Source organism: Artibeus jamaicensis, unplaced genomic scaffold (assembly GCF_021234435.1).
Source record: "Artibeus jamaicensis isolate MK-2021 breed Jamaican fruit bat unplaced genomic scaffold, CSHL_Jam_final contig_327, whole genome shotgun sequence".
In the NCBI taxonomy this organism is placed as follows: Eukaryota; Metazoa; Chordata; class Mammalia; order Chiroptera; family Phyllostomidae; genus Artibeus; species Artibeus jamaicensis.
This window is the reverse complement of record NW_026521772.1, coordinates 6104515-6117289: the sequence shown is the minus strand read 5'-3', so window position 1 is coordinate 6117289 and position 12775 is coordinate 6104515. Positions and strand designations below refer to the sequence as shown.

Below are 12775 nucleotides of genomic sequence, written 5' to 3'. Positions count from 1 at the left end.
TTACAGATAAGGAATCCGAGCTCAGAGAGGTGCAGTAAGTTATCCCAGGTCACACAGCAAGTAAATGGCCAGCTGGGATGAAAACTTGAAAAGAGCTAATGCTCCTTTCCTCCTGCCTTGCTGTCTTTCATATAGGACATGCAGTAAGAAAGCAATACCTTTATTTAATTCGTCCAATTGATTATGCACCTCCTATGTGCCACGTTCTGTTCTGAGAGTTGAGGATCTAACAGGGGGTGAGACATCCTTCTAATGCAGGCACGGGGATTCTCTGCATTGCCTCCTCCTCCTCGGTGCTCATGCTACACTCAGCATATACTCAACATCCCTAACCATACGGCCAGTAACTGCCACATGTCTGGGTCTTCCTTATTTGCATCTGAGCTCCGTGGGAGCTGGAGCCGACTTAATCATCATTATGGCCTCAGTATCGAGATCCACACGGGGTAGGTGTTTGCAAAAGAGAGTTGGGTGAAGAAATGTATGGTCCAAAGCCAGTGAAATCCCTATTAACAGCCTCTTACAACTAGAACTCTATAGTTGACAGTATACTTTTTCTATGCTATCTTATCTTTGCAACCACTTGGAGTTAAACATTATTCATCCCTATAAGCAAATTGAAACTCAGAGCAATTAACTGGCAGAATCAGAATAATACAATAGGTATGTTAAAAACTGGACTTGAACTCAGTACTGCCAATGGTATGTGGGCTTTCCCTATCATGGGGTATTTTTAACACCTCTCTGCCAACCCACAGGCTGGGGTCAGGGCAGGTGAGATTCGTGCCCCTAGGGAGAAGCCCCCGGTTGTACAAGGTTCTCAGCACTTCCAGAGGTGGGAACTCTGGTGTTAGCGGAGGTTCTGAGCTCCCTGCAGAACTCCCAGGGGATCGGGCGTCCTCCAGTCTGGGTACCCAGAGCCACGCTGAATGAACCCTGTAATAAACAAGCTTCTAAGTTCTAGGTACCAGGCCTGGTCTGAGACTGCTGTGACCCAGGGGTGAGACCAGCTCCCTAGAATTGAACTTGCCTCTTGAATATAACCTGTGTAGAGGTTTGAAAGAAAGGCTGAGCGAGAGGCCCGGTCTGCACATTCCTGCTTTGATCTGAAGCGGCATTAGGAATACTCCCGATAGCTGCAGCTTTGAAGCCGAATCTCTTTAGGAGACGTGTTGACTGTTCCCTTCCTATACATCAATCACACAGACTTCCTGAGAGGGTGCCTTAGCCTCCTTTCCAGCCCACCCCCTCCGCACCTCGGTGTGTTCAGGCTCAGTCTCCAGTCATTCATTACTCTCCTGTAACAGGTGTGGCAGCCAGGTCCCTGCCCACCTGCCTGAGGACCGGGCAGAGGGTGTGGCACCATCTTATCTCCTCTTGCACTTAGGAATGTGAACCTGACCCTATTCCTTTCTCCTCCCCAGTGTTTCCCATCCCACATCCTCCCGCCGTGTCTTCCAGCCCTGCTACGGGGGAAACTGGTCTAAAGCCTTCGACACAGGACCGGCTGGGGTGGTACATGGGCCCACTAGTGGCAGAAACCACAGTGTTGTCACCATGCCGCCTGCTGTTGGCCTTGCCGATTTGTACCTTTTTACAGGTGCACACCCATACCCATTTGGGGACACAGTCCTACCTCGACACTTGTCCTCTGGGTTGGGAGCCAGCGGGTTCCCAAAGTAGCCGGCTTTGCACTGATCGCAGTAGACTCCAGCTGTGTTGTGGATGCACCGGAGACACCTGCCTGTCAGACGGTCACAGTTCCCGGAGGTGCTGGGGTCCACGTTGTTGTTACACTGGCAGGGCTGACAAGGCCTCACGGGGCCACGTTCCCCAAAGGGGTCCCCAAAGTAGCCATCGGCACAGAGCTCGCAGCGGGCACCTGGAAGGAGCACATGGCCAAGCCTTGGAGTCATCCCTCAGCAGCAAGGCTGCACACAGGGGCAGAAAGCACATGTGGCGTCTAGAGACGCAGAACAATGGGCTCAGGAGCCGGCCCCGGGCTGGGGCAGGGGGGGCTAGCTCTTGCCCTCCACGGGGGTCATGGGTTTTGGAACACAGCAGCACCCCTCAGAGACTTCCCAGTCAACGGACGGTGGGCAAAGGCAGGTTCGGAGCACCATGCCCAAGGCTGCTGCTGAAAAATGAGCTCTCCTTTCCGACTGACCAGCAGACAGGTGTGGCATTTCAGAGGTCACTAAGTGTTCCTGCTTTGCCTTGGTTCATTTTTTAAAACACTGAGCTGAAGCATGTGTTTTGTCTAAAAACTTCATCTTCTAATTACAAACCTCTTCAGACGCCTTTAGGTGTCCCCCCCCCCCGTACATCCTGCCCTTCCTCAATCTGCTTCGCCTCTCTGGCATTAAAACAGTCCTGTCTTTAGCATGAGCCCATTGGGATGAGCCCTAAGTAGTTATAATTCCCTACAAATTCCTTGGACTAGAAGCTTTGTCCACGAACTCACAGCATCAGGACAGAGTGATGTAGGCGCTGGCCTTACCAGTGACCCCGAGCGGACAGTTATTGCAAACGACCTCCTCTGTCTCAGGCATCACTGAGCAGCTGAACCCATTGCGACAGGGGCAGGGCTTGCAGCTCCGGGGGTCGTGCGGGTCGTTGTAGAAACCCAGAGGGCAGTCGGCACACTCGATGTCAGGATTTTCATCCCCTGAGTAACAGTCTCCTGGGAGGCGGAGGAAGAACGGAGAGGCAGAGATGAGCAGGGAAAACCTCTCCACGTCCTGGAGGCTGTGGGGGCTCAGCGCTCGGGGCCCAAAGTCTTCCTGTCTGAGGCTTTCTTTGGAGCGTGGGTATTCGCCTTTGCCCTGGCACGGGCTCTAACCCTGGCCAGGACCCCTCCCTCTCCCATGCTGAGTAGACAGATGCTTCCTTTACTCCCCTAAGGTCCTAACACTGCACCCCTGCCCCCATGGCCTGACACTGTTTGTCGGCACCTTCATCCAGGCCCTGACACGGCCTTTGATCTCCCCACACAATTCTGGAACGTGACACCAGCCCCCCACTCAGCGCGGAACCACCGACAGCCATTTCCTGTAACCCAGCGCCTTTCCCACAGCCTTGTGGCTTTTCCATAGTGAAAAGGATTGAGTGTAACAAAGCACCGTGTCCATCGTCCGGACTCCAGCCCCACTTTCCTTAATCCTTTCCCCTCTCCCACATGAGTGCAGACACAGCCTTTCTTATAGCTGTCCCTCTCATCCATGGGAGGGAGGCCCCCGTCACCTGGCTGCCCCCAGGCCCCTGGTCCAGATGCTCATCTCACTCACCTGTGTCTGGATCGCAGGTCCCTCCCCCTTGGCAGTTACATGGAATACAGGTGCCAAAGGGTCCCAGTCTGGCTGAATCTCTTTTGTAGCCGGAAGCACAATCCTGGCAGAACTGCCCCTTGTACCCAACAGGACACACGCACTGTTCAACCCAGGGTGCTGGGGTTCCAGAGATGGGGCGGGCTGAAATCAGGGTCACGTTGTCAATGTACCCAGTGCCTGCAACAGAGAGAACGGGTTAGTCAGGGCCAGCGGTGAGGTCAGTCTGAGGGTGGTGCGTCAGGCCTGTCTCTGGGTTTCACCTCCTCTGGCTCATTGTCATAGACAGGTGGTGTTTGCTCACTGCGCCATGTGTGGAGGTACCACTGCCAGTCATGACTGAGCGCACAGGCTGTGGGGTCAGAAACATCAGAGCTAAAATTCTGGCTCCGTCCACGCGAGCCGTGTGCCCTGGGCAAGTCACACTACTGCATGGGTGTGTCTCCTCGACGGTGGGAGTAACAGTGTGTGCATCTACCTCCCACGCCTGTTGTGAGAACTGAGTGAGACCATGCATGTGTTCTGATGTGCCTGGCCCTTGGGGAAAGGTTCAGCAACCTGTCCGGAAATACATTTTCTACGTCCGGCTTTATCCGTGCATCAGTGCCTTGGGGGATGAAGTAAGCAGCCGCGGTTCCTTTTTACACAGGTGCTAACAAGCCGAAGGGACTCTTATTTAAATAACTCCAGTTGGGACCAGGAGGACACAAAGTGTGCAGTTCAGTAAGAGCAATTAACAGGGTACTTGATGCTGTCCGGACCCGGGGGCACTGAGTGTCACCACAGAGGAAGACCTCCCCGCAGAACGAAGAGGTCTGTGTCACGGGGCATGTGCCCATTTGTTGCAGATCATCTTCAAATTATCAGCTTTCATCTAAATTCAGAGACTCTTAGCACTTTTTAGAGAAACACTCTTCTTTAGTAATTTCTAGAATCTAAAAGTTTAATTAGAGACTCTACATTGAAACCATCAAGTCGTTTATTTATCTACTTGTTGGGGCCGATGAATTTTAGAGAGCTGAAGGGAATTGAACTAAACCCTAAGAAGAAGGACATCCGTTCTCCTCGCCACTTACTGTAGTCCCCGTAGGTGGCTCGGATCCACAGGGCGGTAAGGTTGCGCAGCAACCTCCGGTACTCAAAGTAGCTCAGCTGGGGGCTCCAGAGACTGCTTGGGTGCTCATTCAATCTGCGTGATAGAAAAATCAAAAGCTTAGAAACCCAACTCTTTTCAAATCTTATCTTTTGAACCCCTGGTACAAATTATTCCCGGGATTGTGGGAGCAGCCAGGCTCCTTCACGGTCCTGCTTGGGGATGGGCAAAGGACCAGCAGCCACAGGATTATAAGTACCTGTGGGGCCCTGGCTGGTGTAGCTCAGTGGACTGAGCACCAGCCTGCAAACCAGACAATCGTGGTTCAATTCCCAGTCAGGGCACATACCTGGGTTGCAGGCCAGTTCCCTGCAGGCCAATTCCCAGCAGGGGACGCACGAAAGGCAACCACACATTGGTATTTCTCTCCCTCTCCCCTTCCCTTCCCCTCTAAAGATAAATAAATTTTAAAAATCTAAAAAAAAAATAAGTACGTGTGGGGCTTCCTCCCTCTGTGGGAAGTGCAAGCCCCACAGGACATGATGGAGGGAGACCCAGGGGAGGAGGCCGAGCTCCAGGGTCCCTGGCTACCAGCGCCGGTCCAAGTCCTCAGAGACCACTTCTGCTCTTAGCCACACAAAACCCACTGTTAGAAACACCTCTGAGGTCGAGGAGTTCTGATCCTCAACTCTGATCCTCAAGAGCTACCGTTCATATTTGGGTTAGTTGTTTAAATGATTTGTTTATCTGAGCACACGTCACAGTCTTTTCCAAAGTCGGTCTCTACCTTCCACATTTAATCCACCTTAACTTGGCATCGAAGTGCCTTGCTGTGCACCATATCACCAGCCCCCGAAAAATTCTTTTTTACGGTTTTCTGTTGTTGGTTTTCTCCTGGACTAGCTCTTCCAGGAACAGCCCTATCCCTTTTGTTTCATTCACCGATTGGTTAAACAACCGTTAACTGTGCACTTGGTTTGGGCCAGAAGCTGTATTAGGATGGAAGACCCAGAGACACTTAGGCAAGGTCATCAGCGTCCATCCAGGGGAGTCGGTAGGCAAACAGATAATTCTGACACTGTGCAGTGAGTGTGTGTTCAGGATGTTGTAGAAACCCTCTACAGGGTGACTGTAACTTCACCTGGGACTCTGAAAGGCTAACGCAAAGGAAGAACCTATGAGCTAAATCTCAAAGAGTAAGTGCAGCCAGCTGAGAAGGGGGGGATGGGTATTAGAGGGAGCAGACCTGTGTGCGTGCACCATGGGAATAAGTTGCACTCAGTCAGTCAAGCACACATCGTGAATGTGCTGTGGGTCTTCTAACTCTACTTGCTTCACCGCTGCCCCAGGCTAGGCCTCCAGCAGCCCTCGCTTGAACCACTGTGTGTGTTGTGTCCTGATGGTCTCCTTAAGGACCCTACCTGAACCGTCCTCCACACCTGATCATACCGATCCCCAGCCTCCACAAGACATGCAAGGACCACTACACGGGTCCCTTTCTATTTTTCAGCCTCATCTGTCCATCTCCCCTGCACATGCTGTGTAGCAGACACACGTATCGCTGGCCAGTTCCCCCGATATTATGCCTTTCTACACCCCCACGTATACTGGCAGGCACGGGTGGTCTTGATTGTGTCCCTGGGAAAGTCCTGGGCGTCTTTCTGTCCTCCACACAGAACCAGGTACTCTTTCCTCTCCTTCCAAGTCCCCAAGACAGGCAAACCGCAGAAACCATTTTTGTGCGGTTATTATGTTTGCTTTTTGTTACACATCCTACCAGACCATGAACTCTTGAAGGACAAAGGCCATATTTCTTCATCTTGATTTCCAAGCTTCCAATCAGTAATAAGCACTTAGAAGGCACAGCCCCTTGCCCCAACTTCTCCGTACCCATCATTCAAAATTACAACCCACAGGATAATGTGCAACCCCCCCCCAAAACATGCCCAGGGGCATCCACAAGCCCCCTCCTGCCTCTTCCTCAGATCTCACTTCCCAGTGCATTTATTCCTCTCCCCGACTCCAGGCTCCACTCATGCTTAACCGCTTGGCATTCCCTAAATCACAAAACTCCTCAAGCATGGTCTTTTCTCTGTCTTGTTAGCCTTTCCCCCTTTGTCCCCTTAGAGTTGCTCTTCACTTGTCAGAGCTTCTTGAGACACTGCCCTTGGTCACTCCTATGGGTTAGTTGTGCCCACGTGTGCCCACCTTCTGTAGGGCATCACTTACAAGCTTCACTGTAACCATCTGTCTCTTTTCTCTCCCATTAGCTTGGCAGGGGCTTAGGGCAGGAGCCATGTCCTGTCTCTATGTTCCAGCACCTAACACCAAGGCTGGAACACGAAAGGTGCTGAGAAGCTTGTTGAATGATCACATGATGACTGAATGAATGAACAAAGGAGGGAGACTGCAATCACAGCTTGCTCTACTCTGCCTGCCGACAGCCTCTCCTCTTACCTGAAGGTGTAAGTCTTGGTGATCCCACAAGGCAGCGTCTTGCCAAGTGGCATCAAGGGGGCTGTGATCCGTAGACCAGCGCCTTCCAGGATGACGTCGTGGGCCGATGGGTGTCTGCCTCCCCTGTCCACGCGGTAGTCAAAGGACAGGGTTTGCCCGTAGCTCACTTGTTGATTCCCAAGAAATTTGGCTGTGAAATGGAATTTGAAGAGACTGAGACCAGTTGTAAAACTGGAGAAGCAAACAAGTGAGCGGGCCTGCGCTAACGTTGGCAGTTTCTGATGGAGTCCTCTGTTACCCACCCACCATCCTGTCCCAGACCACCCTCCAGAAGGGCCAGTTCATGGCACTGGACGTGGCCACATTGCTACCGGCTACAAAGGTGGGTGAGTTACTGAAATGTCCCAAGGGCCTCAGGATCAGACAATTCCATCTATTAGGTCAGGGGCTCCCAACCTCTGGGCTGAGGACCAATACTGGTCCAGCCCTGTTAGACATCAGGCTGCAGAGCAGAGGGTGAGCTTGAATGCAACGTGCTTGAATCGTCCTGAAACCATCCCCCTGACCCCAGTCCCTGGAAAAATTGTCTCCCATGAAACTGGTCCCTGGTGCCAAAATGGTTGGGGACCGCTGTATTAGATGATTCATAAATGGCCCTGTGCCAGACCAATAGGTTAAGATCCCAGGCATATCAGCAATAGTGCCATTTGTTAGCTAATGCTTTAGGCTCTAAAGAGTTTAGAGGATGCATTCACAAACATCATCACATCTGGGGGCAATAATTCTCCCAGACAGGCCTTATCATTCCCACCGAACAGCTGAGAGGATTGAAGTTTGCAAAGGCTGAGAGGACAACTCACCAGGAATCACGTATTAGCTAAGGACGTAACTGGGATTAGAATTCCAGCCAGAGCTTTTCATCACCACTGACGAATATCTATTTTTCCATGTCTAAGTGGATAAACCTTTGAGAAATGCCTCGTTTTTCCTTGTCCATCTGCTTTTCAACAGGCCAACAGATTTGACAATAGTTCTTACATCTTATCTCGATGGGAACCCTAGAAACTTCCACTTTGATTAAAGGAGGAACTGCCCCCAGGATCTGACCGCCCGGACCCCCACTTCCGCTCTTTGTGCCACAACTTCGTCAAACTGGACTGAATCCCCAACCCTCCTCTGGAGACACTGCTGCCCTGGACATTGAGTGACAATGCGGTTTCCACTTTATCCAACTCCGCTTTTCTATCCTGACTTCCTAGCCTTGGGAGTTGGCTTCTCTGGGACAAAGGCCACACACACCAGGAGCCACGAAGTAGATGGGGTCAGATCGTCGTGCTGAGCTGAACACGTCTCGGTGGCGCTGGGACCAGTGGAGCTTTGCCGGGGACCCATTTCTCTGGACAGCCTTCCAGCCGTCAACATCTGGAAGACAGACAGACCCCCTCCGCGTTAGGGCAAACCTAACTGAGATAAACCAGAGCAAGACTGGCGTGCCAAGAAGTCCTGGTGGTGACTGGGGTTTTCTTAACATTTCCACACTTATGCGCAGTCCTCAAAGCTCCTCAGGCACCTCTCTGCTTGGGACCCAACGTTACCTGCCCTCACCCCTCAGGCGCTTTGACTTCTTGTCTTTGAGTCTCTTGTGAGAAGAGAGCACGTTTTCATCTGCCTGAGATGTGGACTATTATTTTATTTACAGGAACAGTGTCTGGCCTTAGCAAGATAAGAGGGTCCAGTATGTTCAAAGAGAAATTCAGAGCTGGAATCATATCAATCTCCCATCATTTTATGGTGCTTTGTAGCTTGGGAACTAATTTCACGTAAATTAACTCATTTAATGTATGTGAAAGCAAGATTATTAGTGAATGTGAATTCCAGGAAGACGCTCGTTACTGCCCCTCCCCACTCAATGAATGATTCTTTGTGGTTTTGTAACAGATGGGGATGGGAAATGCAGGCAGCTGAAAACGTGGTCTCTTTTGAGTTATTCTTTTAAGGTATTCATACACTGGTATGAGTAAACTGTTCAGCTAGAACTTTCTCAAGACTCCACAGTCTGTGGTATTACCCTGTAAGAGTAATGCACATTAAAAGCTACAGGCCTCAAGAAGCCCATCCTGTGAATGGTGAGGTGGTTACTGTATTTTTAGGACCAAAAGATGCACTTGGTTTTAGAGGAGGAAAAGAGGAAAAAAATTTGAAGCAAAAAATGTGGTAAAATATTTATAACCTGTGACCCCACTCCACTGCTGCCGCCCACCCTCCACTGTGAGCCAAGTAAGCTACATTTGCATTATAAGATGCACCCCCTTTTTCTTCCAAATTTGGGGGGGACGTGTGTCTTACAGTCTAAGAAATACGGTATCTGTATGCACAGAGCTCCATACAATGTTAAAAGCAAAAGTTCCAGAAAACAAGAGTACTTCACCTTGATGGAAGTCCGAGGTGATTTTATGGACGCTGTAGTCCCCAGAGCTGTGGCAGCTGGCGGAGTGTCCGTAGCAGAAACATTGCGTACAGCCCTCAGGGTTTCCGCCATCCAGGTGATAGTAACCTGGCCGACACCTGCAGTGGCGTTTTAGAGTCAGGACAACATCACGGGTTATTTCTTGTTCCATAAAAAGACTACGATGACTGATCATCCTCTCTGCTTTCACTCCCACCCGGCCCTATGCATTCCCAGAGGTGGTCAATACCGACTTGCACATGCCTCCCCTGCTCTCTGACCACCTGGGGACAACGGCAGCGCCCTGGTGGCAGGGCATGAGGGACAATCACTTTCTCTCCCTCTGTTAAAGCACAATCACGTTTGAATCGGCATTTTGGAAACAGTGATTTTTCCCATTTGTGGTGAGGAATTGAGTGGCGGTCACAGGGACAACACAGGGTGGGGCTACGGAGCAAGGGCTTAATGGGGGCAAGAGGGTGGTAAGCGGGGGCCAGGGAAGGAAGGCAAATGCTCCAGCCCCAGCACGCACTCCGCCGTACTGACCCCCACCCCCAGGTGTGGCCCGTCACCCCTGCTCCTTGCACCTGGGCTCTGGCCCACTCAGGAAAGGGGCAGGTGAGGATATGACAAGGGAAGGCTAGAGACTGTCTGCAAAAGCAAAGTGTAGGCTGGAGTTCCACCTCTCCCACCTCGAGCTGCCCAGCGGTCACTCTGAGGACCACGGTGGCCAGACGAGTCCCAGATGTTGGCGTATACGAGGAGAGGTCAAGGGAAGCTGGGGAGGACTTGTTTCTTCTGGGTTCAAGTTTACCACATCCTTCCACGTGAAAGAAGGATCATTTCAAGTATCATTTACTTTAGCACTTAAATGATACACCAGGCACCAAATATGTGCTTTCTCATTTAATCCTCATGACACCCCTATGAGATAGGAATTGTCGTTTCCAATTTTCTTAGATGAACAGACCCAGAGAGGGTATGAGGCTTGTTGAAGGTCATTCAGCTGGTTAGTGACTGAGGCAAGATTCAAGCTCAAGTACATCTGTTTCTGAATCCTGGGGTTTAGCCCACCAGACCATAAGTCAGGAGTATGTTCATTTGCAAAATCACAGTAAAGCCAGTTAACCGTGGTGCTTCAGAGAACAGCTGTAGCTAAATTTTTTCTTCTCTATGGGGAAAGGGCTTAAAAAATCATTATGGTTTCTGTGGAGGAAACCTGTAAATTAAAGAGATTTTAAAACAAGGAAAGAAAGAGGTCGGGAAGGGTCCAGAAAGGACACGGAGGGCATGGGAAAGGAAGGGAGAGCTGGGGAGGAAAATTAAAAGAAGCAGGCAAAACGAAACGCCAGTGCTTATAGGGATGCACCCACCCAATAAATTGTGAAGAAAGGTAAGGACTCGAGGGCCTAGAGGTCAGGACTGTGGCTGCTTCTCAGAGGGAGGAAGGGTGTTTTGGGGCTGGCACAGTTTTAGCAAAGCTCTATTTTGTACAATTGGTAGTGCTGACAACTCTGGTTTCATGTGGCTTTCTATTTCTCTGTTACATTTTGAAATTAAAAACGTTTTCACAAAGTGACTCCTCTTTTCACCCTGAAGCTGTGTTTCCCTGCCCCCCACCAGCTGGGAATGTGTCTGGCGTTCTTTGCCCCTGCCCAGGTAGAAGTGATTGGCAGGGTGTCAAGAACTGCTTTCTTACTTGTAAGAAAACGAGGAGGGAGCCTCCACCTCTGGAGCCAAGCCGCAGCCCTCTGCCCGCAACCGTCCCGGGGGCGGGCCGAGGTCTGGGCCTGAGCAGTGTGTTCAGGAGGAATGTCCTGCGGCAGCAGCTGAGGGCGGATCTCGGCTCACGGGGCCACCTGCCCAGGCTTGGCCGCGAGCCCAGCAGGCTCTCCCGTCTCCCCGGTTCGTGTGTGTGCACGCAGCCACCATGCCACCCCTGGGTGGTTCCTTTCTGCGCACGGTGGTTAAATATGGCCGGGCGCTGCAATGTGCCCTTGTACTAGCATTTCCCCAACATGTTTAATTAGGTCAGGCCTTTCCTGGCAGCAAGCTGGGTCATGTCACCTCATCTCTGCACACCACCTTGCCCCTGAGCACCTGGATTTGGAGCCAGTGAGCGAGGGGACTGCCTAGGGCCCTGCAACTCTATCCTGGTGCCAGTGAAGAGAAGAGGCCACGGCAAAAGCATGGAGTCCAGTGAGATTTGAGGACTCAGTTGTATTTTTTTAAAGCCTCGTTTTTGAAGACAGAGGGCAAGGAGAAGGTCATCCACATCTGTTAAGTGCCCCATTTCCATAATTGCACTAGAGGACAATTTATGCTCATTGCCAAGGGATTCTCCCTACTGTGACTAGAGAGCCCCAGTTCACACAGACCTATCACAGCGCTCTCCCGTGACCGCCGGCTTGCAGACACAGCGGCCCGTGTCACAGGGCCCCGAGATGCCAGCTGGGTCACAGTCACACGTGGGGTTTCTGGGAAAGAAGAAAACAAAAGTTAGGGATGTTTCCGAATGCTCTGCAACTCTCCACATAAAGATCAAGTGCTCATTAGCGACTGTCACCAAACTTGAGCAAATCTTTCACCTTCAATGAGGCCTCTCTTTAGCTGTCCTTGTCACACTCGTGCCCCTCCGACCCTTAAAGGACCCATCTGTCTATGCTGGTGCTACTCCAAGTGTGGTCTGGGGTGGCAGCCAGTCCATGAACTGTTAGCTATCTGCCCCTGAAGAGAGGAAGGGCTTTGTGCCAGAATGGAGACCAAGTTCAGGGCTGAGCTGTTCAGTTCGGCTGATTGTTTGGCTCAGCTGACAGTTTAAAAATTTTTATCATCCTTGAGGAGATGGGTGAAGCGGGCATGGGGCCCCAGGAAGCTCTGGGTGGCTCTGGGGGCAGGGACAGTGCTCTGGGCCAAGGGCAAGGTTGGCTCCTTTCAAGGAGGGACGGAAGGCTGGTGAGGCTGGAGGGCAGAGAGCCTGGGGCAGAGTGGCGAGAAGTTGGAGGGAGCTTACGATGAGTGGAGAGGGTGGGGGGATCTCTCGGGACCTTCTGGCCTTGACGAGAAGTTAGTCTCATTCTAACTGGGAGAGGAGTTAACAGAGGGTAGCAAGCAGAGAAGTGACAGGCTCTACCTACTTTGTGTGTTTTTAAAAGATTTTCTTTCTTTATTTTCTTATTTATTTCTTTAGAGAGGAGAAAGGGAAGAGAAACACCAATGTATGGCTGCCTGCCACTCGCCCCGCCCCCGCACCGGGGTTCTGGCCCACCCTTTGGTTCACAGGCCCGAGCTCAGCCCACTGAGCCACACCAGCCGGGGCGATCTACTTCATGTTTTAAAAGGGTTACAAAAAGGGGACTGGGTTCAGGGAAGGACCTCTGAAAACAGCTGAAAAGTGGGCAGAGGGACGGAAGGAGAACAATCCATGCAAAAGCCCAGAGGGTAAGAGAACTT

The 12775-nt window shown here is 51.4% G+C and overlaps 1 protein-coding gene across 1 annotated transcript in view; it reads right to left on the bottom strand.

The window, feature by feature from the left end:
- LAMC2 (laminin subunit gamma 2) overlaps positions 1–12775 on the bottom strand; it is a 54612-nt gene that overhangs the window by 16399 nt on the left and 25438 nt on the right. The window contains exons 5-12 of the mRNA XM_037145669.2: positions 11701–11799; positions 9305–9441; positions 8176–8298; positions 6877–7066; positions 4403–4515; positions 3288–3506; positions 2501–2683; positions 1637–1882 (exon numbers count right to left, since the gene is read on the bottom strand). Coding sequence (XP_037001564.2) covers positions 1637–1882; positions 2501–2683; positions 3288–3506; positions 4403–4515; positions 6877–7066; positions 8176–8298; positions 9305–9441; positions 11701–11799 — 1310 coding nt within the window. The remainder of the gene's footprint in view (positions 1–1636; positions 1883–2500; positions 2684–3287; positions 3507–4402; positions 4516–6876; positions 7067–8175; positions 8299–9304; positions 9442–11700; positions 11800–12775) is intronic.